Below are 23492 nucleotides of genomic sequence, written 5' to 3'. Positions count from 1 at the left end.
ATGGTGGTGCAAGGTCAAAAGGATCTAAAAGGAAATAGGAATGAGACAAGTTAAAGAGGATGGGCCCAGAAGAGGTGTGAGTGAGATTAACAAAATCATTAACAACAGCTGCTGTCCAAAATGTGTGGAGCACAAATGATGATTTTGGAATTGCGAAACTAAATTTTGGAATTCTGAAGGATGTAAAGTGCCTAATCCAAAGATTAAGCGCTATTCCTTGAATTTAGTGTTTCACTGAAAAGAACATAGAAGACATATGAAAGAATTAGAGTTAGCCTTTATTGTCACATATACTCAATAAGTAGTGAAAACTTTACATGTTGGTATTTCCACTGATTTTAGGCACAAGGATACCTAGGTACAGCTTCTTTAGCTGCAAGATGTTAAACAATAGAAAAATTAAATGTCCAGCATTCCAGGAATAGAAGTTCAGAACAAACTTTGCTGGTACCTAACTTCCAGTCCACACTGGGCTTCACCTTGACGACCATGAGGCTGGGAGATTGCTTCAGAATGCCATGCTGGTCCAAGGATGCCATGCTGGAAGGCCACTAATAGGTGGGGAGGTCACCACACCATGCTGGGAAGTTGCTACACCCGGCTGTTGCTCCAGCCAGGAGGCTACCATGTGAGGCCGCCGCTACGGGAGGACACTGTACCAGACTGGCAGTCGTTGCTGAAGGGCTACATATCGTTGCTCACTGCAGGCCCCAAATGCATGTCATCATCTTTGTTGGCAATCTCACAGAGTTGTTAATCTTTCGTTAATTTCAATATAATTAACAAGTTCCTTGCACAGGTTTGAGGTTGCTTCGGGTATTATGTTTTGTTCATCTGAGAGGTCATAGTGAGACAGAATTGAAATGGCATGTTGAAAGGCTTGAGATCTCACAAACTGAACAAAGCTTTTTCACAAAACAATATCTAACACAGATTTTGTCCCCACTAAAGCAGCAGACACTTCACTGGGAGTTTTCTGTAGACCCCCCAAGGGCAACAGAGACACTAAGGAACAGATTTTGGAAGACTGATTTTGGAAAGGTGAAGTAATAGGTTTGTCCCATTGAGGCAAGGAAAGGATGGTAAGGTGAAGGAAACTTGGCTGACAAGACATGTGGAACACCTAGTCAAGAAGCGGAAGAAGGAAGCAAGCATCGGACAGGGCTCTAGAAGTCTACAAGGCAGCCAGAAAGGAACTGAAGAATGGACTTCGGAGAGCTAAAAGGCGGTATGATTAAACCTTGGTGGGTAGGATCAAGGAAAACTCCAAGGCTTTCTATACTTATGTGAGGAATAAGAGGATGGCCAGAGTGAGGGTAATGCCATTCAGGGATAATGGAGGGAACTTGTGTGCGGAGTCAGAGGAGGCAAGTGAGATCCTTCATGAAGATTTTATTTCAGTATTCAGCAGTGACAAGGACCTTAACCTTTGTGAGGACAGGCAGATATGCTCGAATAGGTTGATGTTAGGAAGGAGGATGTCCTAGAAATTTTGAAAAATATGGAGGACAGGCAAGTCCCCTGGGCCAGATGGGATACACCAAAGGTTTCCATGGCAAGTGAGGGAAGAGATTGCTGCCCCTTTGGCAATGATCTTTGAGTCCTCATTGTTCACTGGAGTACTGTCAGAAGACTGGAGGGTGGCAAACGTCATTCCCTTGTTCAAGAAAGGCAATAGGGATAACCCTGGAAATTACAGACCTGTCAGTCTTACTTCTGTGCTGGTAAAAATTATTGGAGAGAATTCTGAGAGATAGTTTTTATGATTATTTGGGAAAGTACAGTTTGATTAAAAATAGTCAGCATGGCTTTGAGAGGGGCAGGTCATGCCTCAAAAGCCTTAATGAATTCGTTGAGGATGTGACAAAACACATTGATGAAGGTAGAGCAGTGGATGTGGTTATATGGATTTTAGCAAAGCATTTGATAAGGTTCCACATGGTAGGCTCATTCACAAAGTAAAGAAACATGGGATTCAGGGAAATTTGGCTGTCTGGATACAAAACTGGCTGTCCAATAGAAGACAGAAGCATGGTAGTGGATGGAAAATATTCAGCCTGGAGCTCGGTGACCAGTGGTGTGCCACAGGGATCTGTTCTGGGGCCTTTGCTCTTTGTGATCTTTATAAATGACTTGGATGAGAAAGTGGAAGGATGGGTTAATAAGTTTGCTGATGACACAAAGGTTTTTGCTGTTGTGGAGTTGATAGCGTTATAAAGAAGGAATACGGTGTGTTGAGTTTCATTGGCAGGGGAATTGAGTTTAAGAGCCATGCGATTATGCTCCAGCTCTATAAAATTCTGGTTAGACAACACTTGGAATGTTATGTTCAGTTCTGGTCACCTTATTAGGAAAGATGTGGAAGCTTTAGAGAGGGTGCAAAAGATATTTATCAGGATGCTGCCTGGACTGGAGGAAAGATTGAGGGAGCCAGCAAAGAAGGATGAGAGGTGACTTGATAGAGGTTTACAACATGATGATGAGAGGCATAGATAGGGTTGACAGTCAGAAACTTTTCCTCAGGGAGGAAACCGCTATTACAAGGGGTCATAATTTTAAGGTGGTTGGAAAAAGGTATAGGGGAGATGTCAGAGGTAGATTCTACACACAGGGTGGTCAGCACGTGGAATGCGCTGCCAGCAGCGGTAGTGGAGTCAGATAATTGGGAGATTTTTAAGCTACTCTTAGATAGACACATGGAGGATAGTAAAATGTAGGGTATGCAGGGTAGACTGCTCGTAGGAGGATAATAGGTTGGCATAACATCGTGGGCCAAAGGGCCTATACTGTGTTGTACTGTTCGATGTTCCATATAGCAAATACCACAAAGCGAGAAGCAAATATAGTAGACTGTTTTATCTGAAAAGATCTGGACAGTGACAAACTGAAAGGAAGGAAGGAAGGAAGTACAACAGCAGGTGTGATATTCACGGTGCTTGTACAAAACAAAAGGAAATATCAAAACAACAGTGTGGAGCTGGAGAAACACAGCAGGCCAGGCAGCATCAGAGGAGCAGGAAAGCTGGCATTTTGGGTTGGGACTCTTCTTCAGAAGCTTATATTGACCCCTTTTCTTACTATCTCTAAGTAAATATCAAACTAATACTGCATTTTTGAGAAAAAGATCTGAAAGAGTCACCAAACTACACTTTGCTCATACCAGAGGAAACGTACTACTATCGCCATCCACATTAGATGAATAATCTATCCTTACTGGATCTGTTCTACAGGGAAAACAGACTAATGATAATATTACAACAAATCATCAATAGGCCTAGCCTAATGCTCTGAGATACAAGTTCAAATTCCAGCATGCTGCAACTCGGGAAATTTTAACTCAATTGATTAATACATCTGAAATAAAAGGCTAGGCTCAATAATAATTATTGTGAAATACCTGACTGGAATGAAAAATTTCATGGTTCACAAACGGCACAGAGGGAAGAAAATCTGTCATTGTTTTGCAGTCTGGCATTAATGCGATTTCTGTAGGATCAAGTTTTTTTCAATAATTTTGATTTGATTGAGCAAATGAGTAATTAAAAATTATGTTCTGTTCACTTGTGTTTAATTATAAAACACTTCTTACAAGTAAGACAAGCCATATGGCCCAGGCCAAAAGCAAGATTATTGTTTGATAATTGATTTTATATACCAGGTTAATGTAAACTCAAGCCACCAAACTTTGAGACAAAAACTTTGAGGGATTAATAAGCAGTGGTTCTTCCTATTTTGGAGTGCAGTTAATAAACAAAAAGACAGAAGAACAACAATATAAGAGAATAAGAAACAAGTCAGCTGGAAACTGTGAACCAATTATATCCACTGCCTTATCGCCTCTTTTGTACTTATGACAGTAGCATTAATAAATTGTCAAACTTCTGAAGCCATACTTGAAATCTGCAATAAGCCTTTTAACTGTAAATCGCAATTAGTAGACCTTTTAGATCAACATTAATTGTAATTGACTTGGGCCATATAATCAAAATGATCCCTAAACACACTCATGTCAGAGTCCCAGGTCATCTAGTTACCCACTGACCACCCACTGAATGGCCCAGTTGTACCACATTACTATGGAAAAGTTGAATGAGAATAAAACTGAACAATCAACTGACATCAAACTAGGTACAAAAAATGACAAAGGAATATACTTGGAGGCAATGCTCTAAATTTCTTTCAATAATTGAACTCATTAGTAATATCAGTAATACAATAGTTAAGCTAAAATTGGGAAAGTTTGCTCTCAGATTCATGAAGGAACACCCTGACAGTCAGTCATTCATGCACTTAAACCTTATAACCAATGCTCTGAACTACTCCATCACCATCCCTGGGTCTCCTGGTCTCTCCTGTCCTTTCTAATGGTAGAATAAGCTAACCCGGAGGTGGGAGAACAGTGGTTTATGACTGGGAGGTCAGCTGTGTTGCCCTGAAAATCCTCTACAATGCCTCTAGACCCCAAAACCATCCAAGGAATCAAGTCTAACATGGATGAGGAAATCTCTAATTGTTTACCACTTTCCTTTCTCCATCAGTTGGTGAATCAGGAAGGGTGCAGAATGTAATCCAAGAGTGCTTGCATGTCCATCACTAAAATAAGCTTGCCCAATTTAACACAGTCCTGAAGGACATATCTGCCAGACTGGGCCTTTCGTGATGATGAAAAAGTTAACAAAAAGACAAAATATGCATGATAATAAAATGTGAGGCTGGATGAACACAGCAGGCCAAGCAGCATCTCAGGAGCACAAAAGCTGACGTTTCGGGCCTAGACCCTTCATCAGAGTTTAAAAGAGATGAGAGAGAGGCATTTAAAAAAAAGTGGGTAACAAGTGCCTGGAATGCACTTCCAGAGGTGATGGAGGCAACCATAAAACAGGTATCTTAACGGATAAAATAATAAGCACAGAGCAGACGAACCATACTGTGTAGAGGCAAAACGTTTTTAGTTTAGGAAAACATTATCATGTGACATGTGCTCCTGAGATGCTGCTTGGCCTGCTGTGTTCATCCAGCCTCACATTTTATTATCTTGGAATTCTCCAGCACCTGCAGTTCCCGTTATCTCTGACAAAATATGCATGACATTTTTTGAGCCACTGTAGCTGATGCATCTATTACTGGCCCAGTGGGTATGTCCGCATCTCAGTTCGAGAACAGTAGATACGTCTGTGTGGCACCATTACAATGCTGAAGGGAACTGATTCAGAACAGATCAGCAGCTCAGATCTGGGCATTTTGAAGCACTCGGCCATCAACAGCAGAATCGTATTTGAAAACAAGTCAGTCACCAATTCATTGGAATTATATTATATCACATCATGTGCCTGCCTTCATTGGTCGGAACAGAATATGAAAATTGGTGAGTCATGTTACAGCTCTATGGAACTTTAGTAAGGCCACATTTGGAACATTGTGAACAGTTCTGGTTGCCACACTAAAAGATGCAGAGAGGGTACAGAAAAGGTTGATGAAGATATTGCCTGATTTGGAGTGTATTACCAATGAGGAGGAGAGGCTAGACAATCTTAGTTTATTTTCACATGAACATCAAAGGATGAGATTTGACCTTATGGAGTTTATGAAATTATGAGAGGCATGGATAGAATGGATAGTCAAGAGTTTTTTCCTCAGGGTAGAAATATCAATTACTAGGGGTTTATAGGTTTAAGGCAAAAGGGGGTAAGTTTAAAAGAGATGAGAGAGAGGCATTTAAAAAAAAAAGTGGGTAACAAGTGCCTGGAATGCACTTCCAGAGGTGATGGAGGCAACCATAAAACAGGTATCTTAACGGATAAAATAATAAGCACAGAGCAGACGAACCATACTGTGTAGAGGCAAAACGTTTTTAGTTTAGGAAAACATTATCATGTGGCAATGCAATCTTGACAGGCCATTGGGTCTTTTCTGGTACTGTGCTGTTCTTTTTGTACGGACAGAAGATTGGCTAGCTAATAGAAAACAGTGGGCATAAGTGATTCAATTTCCAGTTGGCAAGACGTAATGAGTGGTGTGCCACGGTGATCAGTGCTGGGACGTCCATATTTACAATTTATTTCAATGGCTTGAGTGAAGGGACAAAAGTACTACAGCTAAATTTGCTGATGGCATAGAAAGATAAGAAGGATTCAATGATTCTATAATATAAAGAGGCTATAATGGAGCCTGAGGAAATGACCTAGGATCTGGCAATTGGATTGTATTGTGGGGAAATGTGAATTTGTCTATTTTGTTAAGAAGAATTTTTTAAAAAGTTTACAGAAATGGTGAAGAATTTTACAGCTCTGAAGCAGAGGGATCTCAGAGTTCTTCTGCACTAATCACACAAGGCGACTAAGTGGAAAAGTTAATAAGAATGTTGTTACTTATTGCAAAGGGAACTAAATACAAAAACAGGGGGTTATGCTCGAGTTTCAAACTAATGCTGTAAATGTCATTTCACAAAGTGTTGGTCTCCTTATTAAGTGAAGGATCGACGTGTAGTAGCAGCTCAGAGATAGTGATTACTGTTTATGCGACTGATACTGGATTAGACAAATTATCTTGTGAGGAGAAAGGGTGATAGGCTCAGTTTGTGCCTGCTGGAGTTTAGAAGAATAAAAGACAACAAGTTGCTTGAAACATACACCATCAAGACTCTCAGGATTTTATACATAGTAATGATGTTTCCTTTTATGGAAGATACTAGAATTAGGGATTTTTATTCAGAAATATTGGGTTGTAAATTTAAGACAGAGAGGAGGTGATTTTTTTCCCCTCAGAATTCCCAAGTCTTTGGAACTCTCTTCCTCCTCCAAAAGAAAGTAGAAGCAGGGTTTTTTTTTAAAGAAAAAACTAGATTCTTGGTAAACAACAGGGTGAAAACGTATGTTAGATAGGCAGGATTTACAGCAGACTAATCGGATTATCCATGATCATATCGAATAGCAGAGTAGGCTTGAGAAACAATTTACAAAGTCTTGCTCCCAAGTCATATATACGCTCGTAATTCCTGAGAGGATAGTTGAGACAGATTTAATTGTAGCTTTCATAAAGTAAATGGATAATTTTTGCACTTAGATCTCTTGGTCCTATGCACGAAAATGGGCATCAAGACTCCAAAAAAATTTTGCAACATGATTGCAGAAAGGCCAAGTTCTAGTTGAGCTAATCTTGCAAAGAACCACCACAAACAAAATGACTAGGCAAAATAACTTCTGCCTATGCTTGAAGTCACATATACAGCACCTTTAACTGGCAAGATATTGCATGAGATTTTACAGAAACCAAAAAAATAGGATCCTGCAAGGGGTTGGAAATTGGGCCCCCTTCTAAAACCAAATTCTTTTAATCTTCCTTATTAAATATTCTGTAAAACAAATAAACAGATTTCTAATCAACAAAGTGTCATCAGAATCACCAAGGTCATATTGGACTTAAAACAAACATTTACCAGGAACCACATTATCCTATTATCAATGTATTTTTGGGAAAATAGAATGTCTTAGTCTTATGAGGAATGACAGCTAGCCTTCAAGTGGAGGGAGGTAACAGGACAACCATCATCCTAATATCAGAGAGATTCAAAGAATGTGATGACACAGCGTAAACTACTAGTCCCTAAAAATAGGGGATATCAAGTGATCGAGGCAGCGGACAGTTCATGTAAGTATCTGTCCTTGTCAAGGAGCCGTCTTTGCCAGAGGGAAGAAGGACCAGAGGGAAGAAGGACCCGAAGGAAGACTCTGACTGGAGTTGCCAAACACTTTCCCTCAAGAGCAGGATGGTGCCTTCACAATTTTAAAAAGAACACCACATTCCATGCCAACAAACAGACCCTTCGGTCCAACCACTCCACGCCGATCATGATCCTAAACTAAACTAGTCCCACTTCCCTATGTTTGGCTTGTATTACCCCAAACCTTTCCTATTCATGTACTTATCCATATGTCTTAAATATTCTAACTGCACCTGCATCCACCACTTCCTCTGGCAGTTCATTCCACACAGAGTGGTTCGTGTGTGAAAATGTTACGCCCTGGCCCTTTTAAATCTTTCTCTTCTCACCTTAAAAGTATGCCACTCCCTGCTAGTTTTGAATACCATGCTAGGGAATAGACCTGGACTATTCAACTTGCCTGTACCCCTCAAGATTTTCTAAACCTCTATAAATAAAAAGGTCACCCCTTAACTTCCTATGGTCCAGTGAAAAAGGTCCCAGCCTATTTTGATAACTCTAACCCAATTATAGAGTCAGTGAGGTCTACAGAACACAAAAAAGCCCCACTGACACTGCACAAAAATAAATGCCTAACTACATCAATCCCATTTTCCAGCACTTGGCCCATAGCCTTGCAAGCCTTAGCATAACAAGTACACATCTAAATGGTTCTGAAGTGTTCTGAGGGTAATGCCTCTACCAGCCCACTGAGTTCCAGATTCTCTGGGTGAAATAAAATTTCCTCACATCCTGTCTAAACCCCCTACCGCTTGCCTTAAAGGTATGTTCCCTGGTCACTGATCTCTCTTCCAAGCTTCATTCCTATCTACCCTAGGTAGACCGCCTTATAGTTTTATGTATCTCAATCATGCACCACTCAATCTCCTCTGTTCCAAGATAAACAACCCCAGTCTAACCCATCTGTCTAAATAAATTCTCCAGTCCAGGCAACATCCTAGTAAATCTCCTCCATACAGTCTACAGCACAAGTACATTCTTCCTGTAACATGGATTCCAGAACTGCAGACAATCCTGTAGCTGGAGACAAAAAAAAATTGTTTAAGAAAAACAGATCCAACATCACCTCCCTAGTGTTAAGCTCAATGTCTTGGATAAGAAAGGCAAACATCCCGTTTTCCTCCTTAACTACATATCTCATGCTCATCCTCAGAACCCCCAAATCATGGAACTTCCAAGGATCATACTGTTTGCCATGTATTTCCTTACCTGTTCTTGTCCTACCCAAGTACATCATGGTTAGAAAATCACATGACACCAGGTTTATTTGCAAACACAAACTTTCAGAGCCTCACTTCTTCATCATCAGGTAGAAGTGAGAGAGGTAGCATTAGAATTTAGAAGTACAAGATCATGGGGTCACACCACTAAGGAGGGTGCATTAAACAGACCTAAGATACTGTGAAATCCATCAGTTAGAAGGTTTTAATGGATTAATGCGTATACGTAAATCCCAAATTCCTTTCAAGTCACTGTCCTGAGAGACCCAAAAGGTTTTAATCAGTGTAAAGAAGAGGCGACATTTTAGGTCAGACAATGCACGTTAGGTGTGAGGTCTTACATCACAAGTACACCACCTCACATTTACCTGGACTGAATTCCATTTGCCACTGCCCAGTCTGTTTGTAATATTCTGTAATCTAATACTATCGTCATCACTATTTACAACCCACCAAGTTTTATATCATTTGCAAGCTTACTGATCAACTTTCCTACATTCAAGTCTAAATCATTTATATATGCTACGTATACTTTCTTTGTCTAATTAATGTATCACATCTCAACTGCTGCTTAACAAACTCCGAAAATTGCCCCAAATGATGGGCTGCCTATATTAGGTCACTGTGATCAGGTATACCCAGAATTTTAACTGAGAACTGACTAAAATGTTCACTAGCTCAGATGGTTTGGAATTTATTAATTCCATCAACATGATGACTGATGACTGAGAGCCAGTGAAGATATTATTGGCTGAGTAATGTTTGTCAGTTGGATGATGGCTGTATGAACTTGCCATACTACTGAACTTGCAGGCATCCTTCAGTCAGAGGTAAAATCTGAAGTTGATAAACAAAGACGGATGCCAGCCACCATAATGTCTAGATGCTAACTGTCAAGAGAGGTAAAAGGCAAAGAAATGCAAAATGGAAAACTCAAGTGGCTAAGGGAGCTTCAAGAGAGAAAAACCATCAGCAAATCGTACACCTTCTCAGCGTAGTGTCTTGGTCGGCAGCAGATACAGCAAAGATTGCTATGCCAGCGTAGGCCTCCTCAGCTATATCGGGAAACGTTTAACACAAATGTGCAAACCATCATCTCACAGCACAGGTGGTTACTAAGAACAAGCTAAAGTGCTAAGAAAGATTTCAGAGAAGATCTGTGAGGCATTGTTCATCTTAAGAAAGCTACTGAAGACATCAAACAAGGCAAATTTCCAAAAAAAAAACTTAGTTCAAAATTCATTAGCAACAAACTTGATTTCTGTACAATAATAACCTTGTTAATGGCATTCAATATAGAATTTAGAAAAAGGGATTTTTTTTGTTTGTGAGAAGTTAGTTTGACTTCTGGACGACATATCACTTATTTGACATGCTAAGTCTCACAGTGTGCTGCATCCATACATCTAAAAAGAATGGCAAGTTTTCAAATCAGGGATCAAGAGTTAATCTCAAAAATAACAGGGGTGAGTTTTTATTCTTCATGATTTATTCCAAATTATTTGCTTAGGAACTATCAGAACAGGAAAGGAAGTTCAAATATTGGGCCCACTACTATTTCTAGCTTGCGTCATTATCGTAGAAGCAGAAACTCAATGTAAAGCAGTCAGGTTTGCAAATGTCACTGGATAAACAGCAGAGATCGAAGCAGTCTGTTGCAAGCATAAATCAAATAAGCCAATACAACAGTGAAAAAAAAAGTCGAATTGAAGGTCCAAGAGACCATTGCCAAAGCCAATAGAAATTACATCTTCAGTAATTTGCTGGGTTCTGGTCACCAAAATGCAAGGGAAGGTGACAGAGTGAGGGGCCTTAACATCAAGACTGCATTTGACCGAGTGTGGCATTAAGGAGTCACAGTAAAACTGGAATCAATGGGAATCTGGCAGCAAGCTCTCAGTGGCTTGTCATACTTGACATATTGGAAGATGGTCATGGTTGCTGGAGGTCAGTCACCTCTGCAGGAGTTCCTCAGGGTAGTGTCCTAGGCCCAACCATCTTCAGTTTCTGCAATGATCTTCCCTCCATTAAAAAAAAGGTCAGAAGTGGGAATGTTGGTTGATGATTACACATTGCTCAACACTATTCACAACTCAGATACTCCTCAGATACTGAAGCAGTTCATGTTCAAATACTGCAAGATCTGGATAATAGCCACGTTTGGGCTGACAAGTGGCAAGTAACATTCATGCCACACAAATTTCAGGCTATGACCATCACCACTGAGAGACAGGCAGTCTAACCAACACCCCTTGGCATTCAATGGTGTTACCATCATTGAATCCCCCACTATCAATATCCTCATTGTTATCATGGACCAGAAACGCAACTGGACTCTCCACAAACAGTGACTACGAGGGCAGGTCAGAAGCCAGGAATACTGTCACAAGTAATACACCTTCTGACTCCCCTGAGCCTGTCTACTATCTACAAAGTGCAATTCAGGACTATGATGGAATACTCCCCGTTTGCCTAAACAAGAGCAGCCCGCCACCATCCAGGACAAAGCAGTTTGCCTTAATGGATCTATATCCACAAGCATGAACTCCCTCCATCACCTATGCTCAGTGTCCAATGTGTACCATCTACAAGATGCATTGCAGAAGTTTACCAAAGATCCTCAGACTTTATCCATGCCCAGGATCAGTCTTGCAGTTATTATAATCAACTTATTCTGACATGCTGTAACACGTCTAAAAGGTAGGTGGGATTTGAACCTAAATCTTCTGGCTCAGAGTTAGGGAACAATGCCACTGCACTGCAAGAGGCCACAAAATCTCATTTTTCTCCCCCCAAAATTGACTTGATTAGACACGTTTGTGACACACCTTTGAAGCAGGCAGACGTTCAATGTTGGCTTCTAGCTCAAAAAGGTAGAGACAATATTACCATGCAATAAGAGGCCCAACTTAGCCTCTTTTTGTTTCTAAAGAAACCATTCAATGGTGTTAATACATATCTGTGCAGCAGGTGGAACTTGGACACAGGTCTCCTGGCTCAGAGGAAGGGAGGCTACCACTGCAGAGGAAGGGACATCCTTCCTCTAACAAGGAGACAAGACTTGAATGCAGTATTTCAAAAGTACATAACCAATGCCCTGTACATGCACAACACATTCCCAAGTATACTGACCAATGAATGCAAGCATGTGAACCACCTTCTTCAGCTTCCTGTCTACCTGCAACTCCACTTTCAAGGAAATACAATCCTGCACTCCAAGATCTCTTTGTATGTTAATACTCCCCAGGACCTTACCATTAAGTGTATAAGACCAGCCCTGATTTTCCCTACCAAACGTAGCACCTCACATTTATCTAGATATTCTCCTTTCCACATCCAAAAAAAAGTGTTGTCACACAACCAATGGCTACTTAGTGACCACAAAAATTACCCACGGTATTTTTGATCTATTATTCACCACCAACTGATTAATCAACATACAAAGCCCATTAAAAGCAATCTGAACCTAACAAAAACAAGGGAGATGAGGGGAGAAAGGGACGGAATTAAATCAAAATGAAGTTGTCACTGCTCCAGTGCCCACCTTTCTCGAAAAGCATTGAGTACAGAGGTAGACACCATGTGCTCCCTCCCCAACATGATTCAGGGTTATACGTAACCTGGTCCTCCTTTTTTTTGCTCTCCCATCCAGAAATGCTATCACACGTGATCAAACTGCTTTTCCTACCAACAAACCACTTTTGGCAATTTTCACCTTTTCACCACAACCATTAAATCACTGGTGTCTTCAATTGTTCAACTGACACGCAAATCTCAAAAAAGGGCAATGCAGTAACACTAAAAAGAGAGTGAGAAGTAGGCAGAGGGCTAAATGCAAATGGAATTGGAAGGGGAGGAAAAAAAACACCATCCTCTCACATGCTCACCTTTCTCTAAAGGCATCAAGTGTATTGGAGGACAATCCTTCCTTGCCAACGGCAGCCAGACACAAGTGTAAACTAGGCCCTATTCTCAAAAGATTTCTAATCAGACATGTTATTACGTACCCCGAAAGCAGATGGGATCTGAACCTGGGCTTCTTGGTGCAGAGATAGCGACACTACCACTGTGTCATAACCGCCCTAATGCAGGCCTCTCTTTTTCAAATCAAACTGCTCAGAAATGTAATTACACACCGCTGGAGCAGGCGGGACTCGAACACAGGTCTCAGTCCAGGGTTTGGGAAATGCCCACTGCACCAGAGGGGGCCCAACCTGGATTGCTACAATATAAACTCAAATGGAGTATCACCTGCTATCAACCAACACTAGAACTGTTCTGCCTGAGCATGAAACAAAAACCTACATTTCTAACTCTCATATGGTTTGCACAAATCTTAAGTCAGCATTTGATGATGTGTACAGGTGTAACCTGTGGCTGACATTCTATATTCTTGGTGTCCCTGCTCAGTTTATAAAACCTTATACTCAGAAGCCAATGTCTTAAAACTGGACAGTATAATATTCAGCCATTTCCCAAAAACTAAACCTGAGGGAGTACAGAAAAGATCTACAAGGACATTGCTGGGGCTGGAGAGTTTAGCAACACGGAGAAGCTGAATAGACTGGGGGTTTCTTCCCTGGAGCATCAGAGGCAGAGGGGTGACCTTACAAGTTTATAAAATCAAGTGATGTAGGGACAGTGTGAATAGCCAAAGTCTTGTGCCTTGGGTTGGGGGAGAGAGAGAGAGAGAGGTGAAGAAGAGAAAGGTGGGGATGAAAGAATCCAAAACTCTCGGGCACAGTTTTAAAAGGGGAAAGATTTAAAAAGGACCCAAGGGGTAACTTTTTGCACCACCTTCTGTTTGGGTGTATGGAATCAGCTGCTGGATTAAGTGGCAGAGGCTGGTACATTCAAAAGGCATTTTGATGTGTATATGAATAGGAAGGGTTTAAGAGGGATATGATCCAAATGCTGGCAAATGGGACTTGGTCAGATTGGGATATTTGGTCAGCACAGACAAGTTGGACCGAAGGGTCTATTTCTAAGCTGTGTGACTATGACTCTATAATTCCTGTTAGACTATTACATGTCATATCCAAATGCCTTCAACACAGACCTCGATTGATTTTTCAACAGCAGCACTCAACATTTAATGAAGCCGCTATTGATGGAAAATGCATCACAGATCTGGCTTTCACAGTCAATAGTCTCGTTTGCAAAAAACAATTCACATTCTAACTCTGATCCTTGAAACCATCACAAAGAACTTGGTCCCCTGGGGTTTCAAGTCAACTGCAAGTAAACAAAAATTCCCTCAGCAACTGCCAGCAAGACTGTGAAATACATGGAGCTACTAATCTATCTGGGATCCCATAATCCACGAATCATGCTGAAGCATAACACAAATACCATGCTTCACACAATGACAGATCGACAGAGAATCACAAGGTAATCACAGTTCTAGTTCCCATCAAAATTTCAAATGCCTGCAATGCCCCCAATCTTGTATGCTTTGAAAATTTGGCCATTCCACCACAAAATGAGCAAAGATTGGCACAGCAAACCTGAAATCTCTTTGCAGAATGTGATACATGTGTTTCTGTTACTGCGTCATTATAGTCACTTCAGAAAGAAGACTTCCCATCTGTTCCTAATCCTTCTTTTTGCCAAAGGCATTAATTGCATTTGTAGGACTTAATCAGACTGAGCTATTCATATGACTTCCCAAAACCTGAAAATATTCCTCTTAAAAAAGGATAAAGAAAAGCACCTAGTTTCAACAATTAACGGTGGTTGTCTTTTGTCTAGGAGGAGGGATTTCAAGGTGACAGGAGACAGATTTTAAAAAAAAAAGACGAGTGGCAACTTTTTTTTATATTGACAGAGGATGGTTCACACATGGAACGAACTTTGAGGAAATGGCGGATGTGGGCACAATTACAACATTTAAAAGACATTTGGATAAGTATATGGATTGCTAAGGTTTGGAGGAATATGAGCCAGGAGCAGGCAGGCGGGACTAGCTTAGTTTGGGATTATGTTCAGCATGCTGAATGACTCTGACCCTGTAACTGCAGGTGACTTCCATTCCAGGTATAAAAGAAGAACAAAGTACAAGTATATAAACAAGGAGTCAATGCAGTACAAATGCTCATTTAAAAAACTTACCTAGGAGTACTGATGGCAGACAGGCATCCGTTTATAGCAAAAATATAAAAGCAGTGGAAAATGTGCAATATATATTCAACAGGAACAAGGATCTTTGTTCACTCAGCAAAGGGTAAATAATGATACAGGTATATGGGTTCCAATGACTCATGGCACTATAATGACTGGGTACAAAATTAAGACACTTTAACAATTTCTTTTTCCAAAAACAAGGGTTATGAAATTTTTAAATGGCCACTTAAGCAGGCATTTGAGTATCAGTTTAATTCACCATTTGAAATTGCATCTTGAATAACTCCCTCAATCATGCACTGAGAGACAGTCTAGATTGCATACCCAAGTTCTGGAATGGTGCTTGAACCCACAACTGTCTGATCACGTGAAATTGTTTCACCAGAAACAAACGGGCTTTAAAGCAACAGTATGTAAATCTGTAAACATCTCACATAACAAACAATATATTCTTAACCTTATGACCTTATCCACAAGCAAGGACAACTGCAGACTGTGAAACATTTGGCGTTGGCTTGAAGATTAGGAAAAATTAAATGAGCTGTCTTTTCATAAACTATAAAAGATCAAAATGCTGAAAACTGACATTGCAGGATGGCACGAAATTGTTTTCAAATGTTTAGGAGGGTTTAGCAAATAGGATCATAAAGAAATTAGACGGATATACCAGAATTATTTGTTACCCAGCTACCGTTTGCCAAGATTAAATTATTTTAGATTACAAACAATGCTCTAACTTCAAAATATAGGTGCACAATCTTAAAGACATTCATGGTGTAAGAGTTAAAGCAGATCTTGTTGAATGCATCTTATTTTTCTTTCATTGCAGCTTATAACAGCAAAAGATACAGATGGAATAGACTAGAGCTTACCCGGCTATTCACAGCTAACCTGGGGTTTCAACTCCATTTTCCTGCTGACTAACTCCTATATCCCTCATTTCTGAGGCATACAGTCTGTCCATCTCAGCCATAAAACATATTCAACCTTGCAGGTTGCACATTTTGAGTGGAAAATTTTAAGAGTCACAAGAAACTTCTTCTCACCTCAGTTCTTAACAACAAGAGCTTTGTACATTTCAAAGCGATCATCTTTCATTTGCCTCAACTCCAAAGTATGTAGGTCCAATTTACTCAGCCTCACATCATAGGACAATCTCTCATTGTAGAGACCAATCTAATGAACCCTTACAATTCTGCCTCCAACACAATACAGACATCAATTCACTATGTTCTAGGTGTGGTTTCACCAAAACCACATACAAGTGGAATAAGACTTCCTCATTTTTATTCTCAAACTCCTTGCCATAAAGAACAACATGCCATCTGCCTTCCTAAACGTTTGCTGTTCCTGCAAGCTAAAATTCTGTATTCTTTGTACGAGTATACCCAGTACCTCTGAACATGTACACTTGTATGTTTCATGCTTTTTTAAAAAATTTTGCTTTTCTATTCTAAAAATGAATAATCCACAATGTTGATTCCCACTTACATTAAAGCAATGAGGAAAGAAGATAACTTATCAATTTGACTGATTTCAATTTTGTCACAATAATAGCTGTAATTACAGAAAAAAGTAGGGTTATTCCAGGTACAGTGAGAATTTATTTTAAATGTTTAAAAAAGATTCTGAAGCTCCCTCACTACGATAAGTGCATCTGTGGTGTATTTCTCAACTGGGGAGGTGAGAAGGTCTCAGGTCAACCCTCATTCTATGTTGAATTTGCATATCTTTACTGTACTACGAGGTGCAACAGTATACCAATATCCCAAATAGAAAGGCTAAAATCAGCTGAGTTTTTCTTCCTTAATGGTATGATAATGACTCCAACTATAAATCTATGTGAATGTCCAAATCTTGCCTTATTCTTCTCCACAACTGTAAGACAGTCATAACAAACCAGGAGGGTGCAATCGTTAGTGCTGACAAAGAAAATCATCCACAGGAGGAATGAAAACTAAAAGCAGCTACTGACCCTAACTAGTGTTTGTCAAACACAGCAACATCACCCCAAAAAAATTACAAAAATAAAACTCACATTTTGTGTAAAGTCAAATTCTACAACATGAATTCTATTCCCACTCTTATAAACAACAGCTCGTTTTAAAAAAAAAACCTCCAACAGGTAAATGCCAAGGTCAGAATTAATTTCAGAGTTAGCATTTGAAACCAATCTAAATGCCACTGGAAATCCTGCTGGGGGGGGGGGGGGGGGGAAGGGAAAGAGTGTGGCATTTACATGCATTACTTAAGATTTGGAAGAGCTTTTTAAAGTACTCGTCATTACATATCATTTGAATATCAATAAACTTATGAAATATATCACCATGTGTAACTTTGCCACGAATGTATTTTAAAGGTCGCAAACAATTCAATGAAGATGTCAATCCAACAATAATCAAGAAAACAATTTAAAGTAGGTCCATTAATATTTCCAGCTCTATCCAGACTCATTAGTTTAAAAGTTAATTGAAATGAGAAATAGTAATTATGAAGGATGCATACAAGTTCAAAGGTTTCACGACCAAATGGTTTACTTGACACCATCCCTAACAAAGGCAATAATCAAATATTACTCTATAAAAATACAGTAAAGTTGGTTTCACTCAAGTGCTTTTGCACGTATTTAACCGCAAAGACTCGAAAAGCTGCACCAGACAAGCAACATACTTTACTTCAAAAACAGGTTGCGCACGACAAAGTTATTGGCAGAAAGAACTCAGCTTCGCTCCTTCGCCAATTAAAATCCAAGCAAGAACCTGCATCAAGAATGACCAGCGTGGCCTACATGCTCTTGAAACCTTTACCTACCCGTCTTTCCGTTTGGCTTTGTATACATGACCATAAGTGCCTCTTCCAACTTTACAGCCTTCATATTCAAACAGGTCCTCCACTCGTTCCCTCTCTGTCGTCAGCTTCATCTTGAAATCATAGTCCATTTTCGAAGCTTTCCAATCTATTTTGTTTTAATAGTTGTATTGTCTAACTGAAGCCGACCGCCTCTCTTGCGGGTTCACGATATCGCTGGGTGACACTCGGAGGCACCATATAAGCCGCTGGTTGGCCTGTTGACGTGGGATGGTTGCACGAGCCGTCGCTGCGATCACCCCCTCACCGCTCGCTACCTCTACACAACGCCGGTATCACACATCAATCCCACCTACGGCATTGCCGTAAATTGTCGTGAAGAAAATGCACGCCGCCACTCATTGTATGCCGTTGCCTAGCATATCTCGTGCATGGGTGCTCGCACGCGTGAAGTGTGATGCAAGGTCCTGTGTACGAGCATGTTCGGAATGGATTGTCTAGCGTCCCCGGGATGTTAGGAACATGATAATATGCCGAAGTAATTCCAATAGGCATTTGGTTACTTCAGATTTCATGGCACATAAATAAATGCTGAGCCACATTCGCGTCGAATGAAACCAAAAATATGCCCGTGGGATCCACGTGAATGTGACAAATTAGATCCAAAATGAATTGGATCCGTTATGAGGAAGGTCACCAGACCCGAAACGTTAACTCCGTTTTTTCCTTCACACATGCTGCCAGACCTGCTGAGCCTCTCCAGCAATTTTGTTTTTGTTTTAGATTCAAAACGAACTTCGTGGCCAGCAGCGCTGTGAGGGGCGAAGTCTTTTGACTGGAAGCATGTGTCCATTAGGTGCTGGGTTCCTTGGCGTTGGTTGTGCACCATAATGATCTAGCCTTGAATGTACAGTAGAAGGTAGAATCAGTAAGTTTGCAGATGACCTGAAAATTGGTGGTGAAAATACTTGGAAGGAAAACCTTAGACTACAGGATAATATGGTTGGGCTGGTCACATCAGCTGAACAGTGGCAAAGGAATTTAATCTTAAAGAGTATGAAGTGTTGCATTTTGGGAAGACTAACAAGAGAAGGGAATACATATTCAATGGTAGATCCTAGCAAGTAGACAACCAGGAACTTTGGTATGCTTGTCCATATACCCTTGAAAGCAGCAGGACAGGTAAATAAAGGTGGTTAAGAATGTGTGTAGGTTACGTACCTTCATTGGTCAGGGTGTTGAATACAAGAGGAAGGAGATTGTGATGGAGCTGTACATTATGTTAGTTAGGCCACAGCTGGAGTACTGTGTGGAGTTCTGGTTGCAACACCATAGGAAAAGTGTGATTATTAGAGAAGATGTAGAGTAGATTCATCAGGATGTTTCTTGGCTGGAGTGATTCAACTGTGAAGAAAAACTAGACAGTCTGGAGTTGTTTTCCTTGGAACAAGGAAGGCTGAGAGCAGATATGTTTAAGATATACAAGATTCCAAGGGCAGAGATAGAGTAGATAGGGAGAAATAGTTCCCCTTAGTAGATGTGACGATAACCAAAGGGCAGAGATTTAAAGTTTGGAGCAAGAGCTTTTTAGGAGATTTGAAGAAAGCTTTTGTTTCATCCGTAGAGTGATGGATATCTGGGACATCCTGCCTGAAAGTGTGGAAAAGGAAGGAATTATCAAGTATTAAAGAACTATTTTAATGAGCACTTGAAATGCCATAGTATATGACTGTGGGCCAAGTGCTGGAAAATGGAATTACGGTAGATGGATATTTGATGACCAGGTGGACATGATAGGTCAAAGGGTCTCTTTCCTTGCTGTTAATACTCTGACTTTATTTTTAAAAAGTCAAAGGAAATTTAACTTAAATGACAAGATTTTGAGCTGTATCGCTCCTGTGGACCTGCACCCCCTAGATGCCCACTGGTCACACAACAGCTTGACCGCATGAGCAAAAGTCTTTCCCCAAGATAATCCACATGTGGAGAAAGCCACAGAGAGAGAGGGAGGTAGTATCCATTTGTTATGAGGGAAAATGTAATATGTTATTTGAGAACTTGGAGTCTGAAGTGAGGGGAAATGAACATTAGATATTAAATGAAAATCTGACTTGTGCAGTTCAAAACATTATTTACAAAAAGGCCATGCGATTTCAGCTAAATGACCAGAATTCTACAAAGTTGTTTTGAGTTTTATGGCCAACCGAGAAAGGAGCCATAAGTGTTTTTGTACAGGAGGAAAAGGCCTGTAATAGCATTGATGCTGTTGTTTACAGTTTCCCAGCAGTTGGGGTTGGGGAGAAGTCCTGAGGTACTTAGCTCCAGAGCATAAAGCTATGGAAGTGTCAGAGAAGAAAACATCCTAAAAGCCTATTTCAACACATGAGTTTAATCAACCCATGTTAAGTAACCGTGTGCTGAATTAGCAGACTTTTTTAAGGATCTCAGAAAAAACATTAATAGGAAAAAAAGGTGGAAACTAACAGAAACTGAAAAATTTCATGAATGTGCAGAAATTTACCAAAAAAAACGATTAGAACTTATGCCAACTGAGCAAGAAGCTTTAATGTGGAGATTGGAGTGATTCTTCACTGAGATTTAAGTGCCTGTAAGAGTACTGGCAGGATAAAAAGGATGAATCTTTCTTTCTGATGTCTGTAATTACAACATTCTAATAGTTCCTATTTATTTTTATTCTGTGCAGTAAATGTTGTTTGAAGTCCATTGGGCGGACCCTCATAAATAAATTCATGTGACTGACCGCCATGTGAAACAAAAAGAAAATAGTAAATATAAGGTTTTTCAAGCCAGGCTTCACTCTGGGAACTGATTTCTCTAGCATTATTGTAAGCTGGAATCATAACACTGGATCATCGCATTGGCCACACACAGGAGCAGACTAGTTGTTGTATACACTCTTGTGAGTGAACATGAACAGGCTTTATTAAGTGTAACAATTTACAAGAATTGGGGCCATCTGGAATCCTATGGACCCAGGCTCCTGTTCCATGTGATCAGGCATCATTATGGTTTTGCGCTTTCAATTCTGCTAAGTAGCTATTCTTCAGCCAGTGTGTAATTAACTCTTTATTCCACATCCATGAGAAGGATCTCTGATTTGCCCATCTTCCACCCTAGCCAGACCAAAGGTGCTTAAGTTTTATTTTCATGACAGACAAGATGGCAGTTCTATAGAACAAGAAATTCAGTCTACCAAAATAATATACAAAGTGTGGATTCTTCTTTTTCATGGTGATGGGGAGAAGCAAATTTAAATAATCGCATTTTTGGGTTCCTATCAAACCTTCAACAATAGCAATTGACATAAAATTAAGCGATCAAAAGCAACTGATTGGCTAACAGACAGTCCCACCATCTCTATTATTCGTGAATCTGGAATTAAGAACTGAATGATGACCACGAATCCATTCTTGATTGTTGAAAAACCCATCTGGTTCACTCATGTCCTTTAGGGAAAGAAACTGCCATCCTCACCTGGTCTGGCCTACATGTGACTCCAGACCCACAGCAATGTGGTTGACTCGTAAATGCCTTCTGGGCAATTAGGGCTGGGTAATAAATGCTGCCTAGACAGCGATGCCCTCATCCCGTGAATGAATAAAGAAAATAGAATACTTTAGCCTGGCCACCAATATATGAGTATAATTTGATCAATGAACAATAGATGTCGCAGTATAATAGACTGTTCTGCTACATGTTTTGCAATATTTATTCTGAGACCTTGGCTAACATTAATATAGTGAAAGTATGCTCTGTTCTTGTCGTTCAGCCCTAAAAAGTCTCAAAAGCATCTGCTAACTTTATTGCTGCAATTTGATGCCCAAATTGAATAATATTTATTTTTATTCCTTCACTGGATCTACCCATCATTCACTTGGCCAGCATTTATTGTCCATTCCAAATTGCTCACTCTTAATTGACCAAGACTGCACAGAGACTAAATGTCTATATAAAAGAGAAATCATAACTAAGAGAAGTAAGGATACAAATCTATTTGACAATTAAATATATGACAAGAACGAGGAACCATGACATAAGAATGAACACCAGGAATACCTGGGAATGATCTACAGTGTTGAAATGTGATTTTCAAATGCCATTCTGCAATGAATTATCATAAATGGATTTTTTTTTAAACCACAGATAACACGAAACATTTGGAAGGAGAAGGTGGTAATGTTGACCAGGCAGAAGAAATTGTATGAGTCACAATGAACTTCAGCCCAGTAATGATTCTTTGTTCAAGAACTCATTAAACTGGACAGCTTTGGATGCTGGATGCTAGCCACAAGTAGAACGGTTAAAATGTTGCCTAATTATTTTAAATAATAAGGACTGTAATTTGAGGTTCCATGTTTGGGATGACAATGTTTTGAAGTCATTGAGTGATTCCTAGTAAAACAGCTGAGGTAAACCTCTTTATCAGCATGGTACAGTGTGAAGTGAAATAAGCGGCTTGGTCTACAGTAATGTAGAAAAAGGCTCAAATGAAACCACATTTAGCAAGTCAACAATGATATATGCAAAGAGAGCAATAGTGAATAAGATAATGGAGAAATGAATAGGAACCTGCCTGAGAGCACTAACTAAATTCCTGTATGACAATGCGGAGGGGTATTATTTGTGTGGGAATATAAACATTGTTGTAACAAACATGCCTGTGGAAAGTCCCTTTTTAGTAATAGTTTGTGAAAAATGTCAAGCATCGATAGATGAGATGCTTTTCATAAAAGTTTTAGCAGACCAAACAAGTTGTAAATTAATATTTGACAATGGGCATTCCATGGAAAGAACTTGCTGTAAATGCCTGAGGCTACTGTCCGTATCAATTTTGTTTTGGGAGAAATCCAAAAATGCCTTTGGTAATAGTGATTTGAGTACATCTGATTACTTGAAAGTCAGGCATGCAGGGAGAAGGACATGCATGAAGTTTGAGATTTGGGACAATTCAACGAGCCTTACGGCATTGTGTAAGGCCATCAGAAATACATTTTAATCCATGGGACACCGTATTACAAAAGAGAAGGACAGGAATAATGGGGAGTCATAGGTAGTGGTAGAAACAGTAATTTACAACATGGCAACCAAACTGTTGGGGTGCATTCCTCAAAGTTAATTGACATCAATTACACACTTATGAGGCCTGTACACCTCACATAGATGTATGCTGGCAAATTATGAGGACTGGTTTATGGCAAATAAGCACTGACTGAAGATGGACAAAGTGATACAGGGACACATTACAAGGCTATTTGCCCCCGAGGACAACACGGAAAGTAGCCACCAAAGTAACAAGTATGACAGATCAATGATAGAAGGGAATTTACCATTACGGGTAGAGCAGACAAATCCAGCAGTAAACATAAATTGTGATCAGAGATAATGGGAACTGCAGATGCTGGAGAATCCGAGATAACAAAGTATGAAGCTGGATGAACACAGCAGGCCAAGCAGCATCTCAGGAGCACAAAAACTGACGTTTAGGGCCTAGACCCTTCATGAGAGAGGGGGATGGGGAGAGGGTTCTTAAATAAATAGGGAGGCGGACCGAAGATGGATAGAGGAGAAGATAGAGGAAAGGAGAGTATAGGTGGGGAGGT

At 40.1% G+C, this 23492-nt stretch overlaps 1 protein-coding gene across 5 annotated transcripts in view; it reads right to left on the bottom strand.

Annotated features, from left to right (window-relative positions):
* The window catches only part of cdk8 (cyclin dependent kinase 8), a 144383-nt gene extending 126161 nt beyond the window's left edge, over positions 1 to 18222 (bottom strand). For 4 of the 5 annotated variants that reach the window (XM_048532371.2, XM_048532372.2, XM_048532368.2 and 1 more), the window contains exon 1: positions 17875 to 18222. In XM_048532371.2, coding sequence (XP_048388328.1) covers positions 17875 to 18002 — 128 coding nt within the window. In that variant the 5' untranslated portion in view covers positions 18003 to 18222. The remainder of the gene's footprint in view (positions 1 to 17874) is intronic. The other variant, XM_048532373.2, reaches the window with a different exon arrangement.
* Between the last annotated feature and the right edge of the window lie 5270 nt (positions 18223 to 23492).

This window comes from Stegostoma tigrinum, chromosome 6 (assembly GCF_030684315.1).
Source record: "Stegostoma tigrinum isolate sSteTig4 chromosome 6, sSteTig4.hap1, whole genome shotgun sequence".
Lineage (NCBI taxonomy): Eukaryota > Metazoa > Chordata > Chondrichthyes > Orectolobiformes > Stegostomatidae > Stegostoma > Stegostoma tigrinum.
This window is presented reverse-complemented; position numbering and strand designations above follow the sequence as displayed.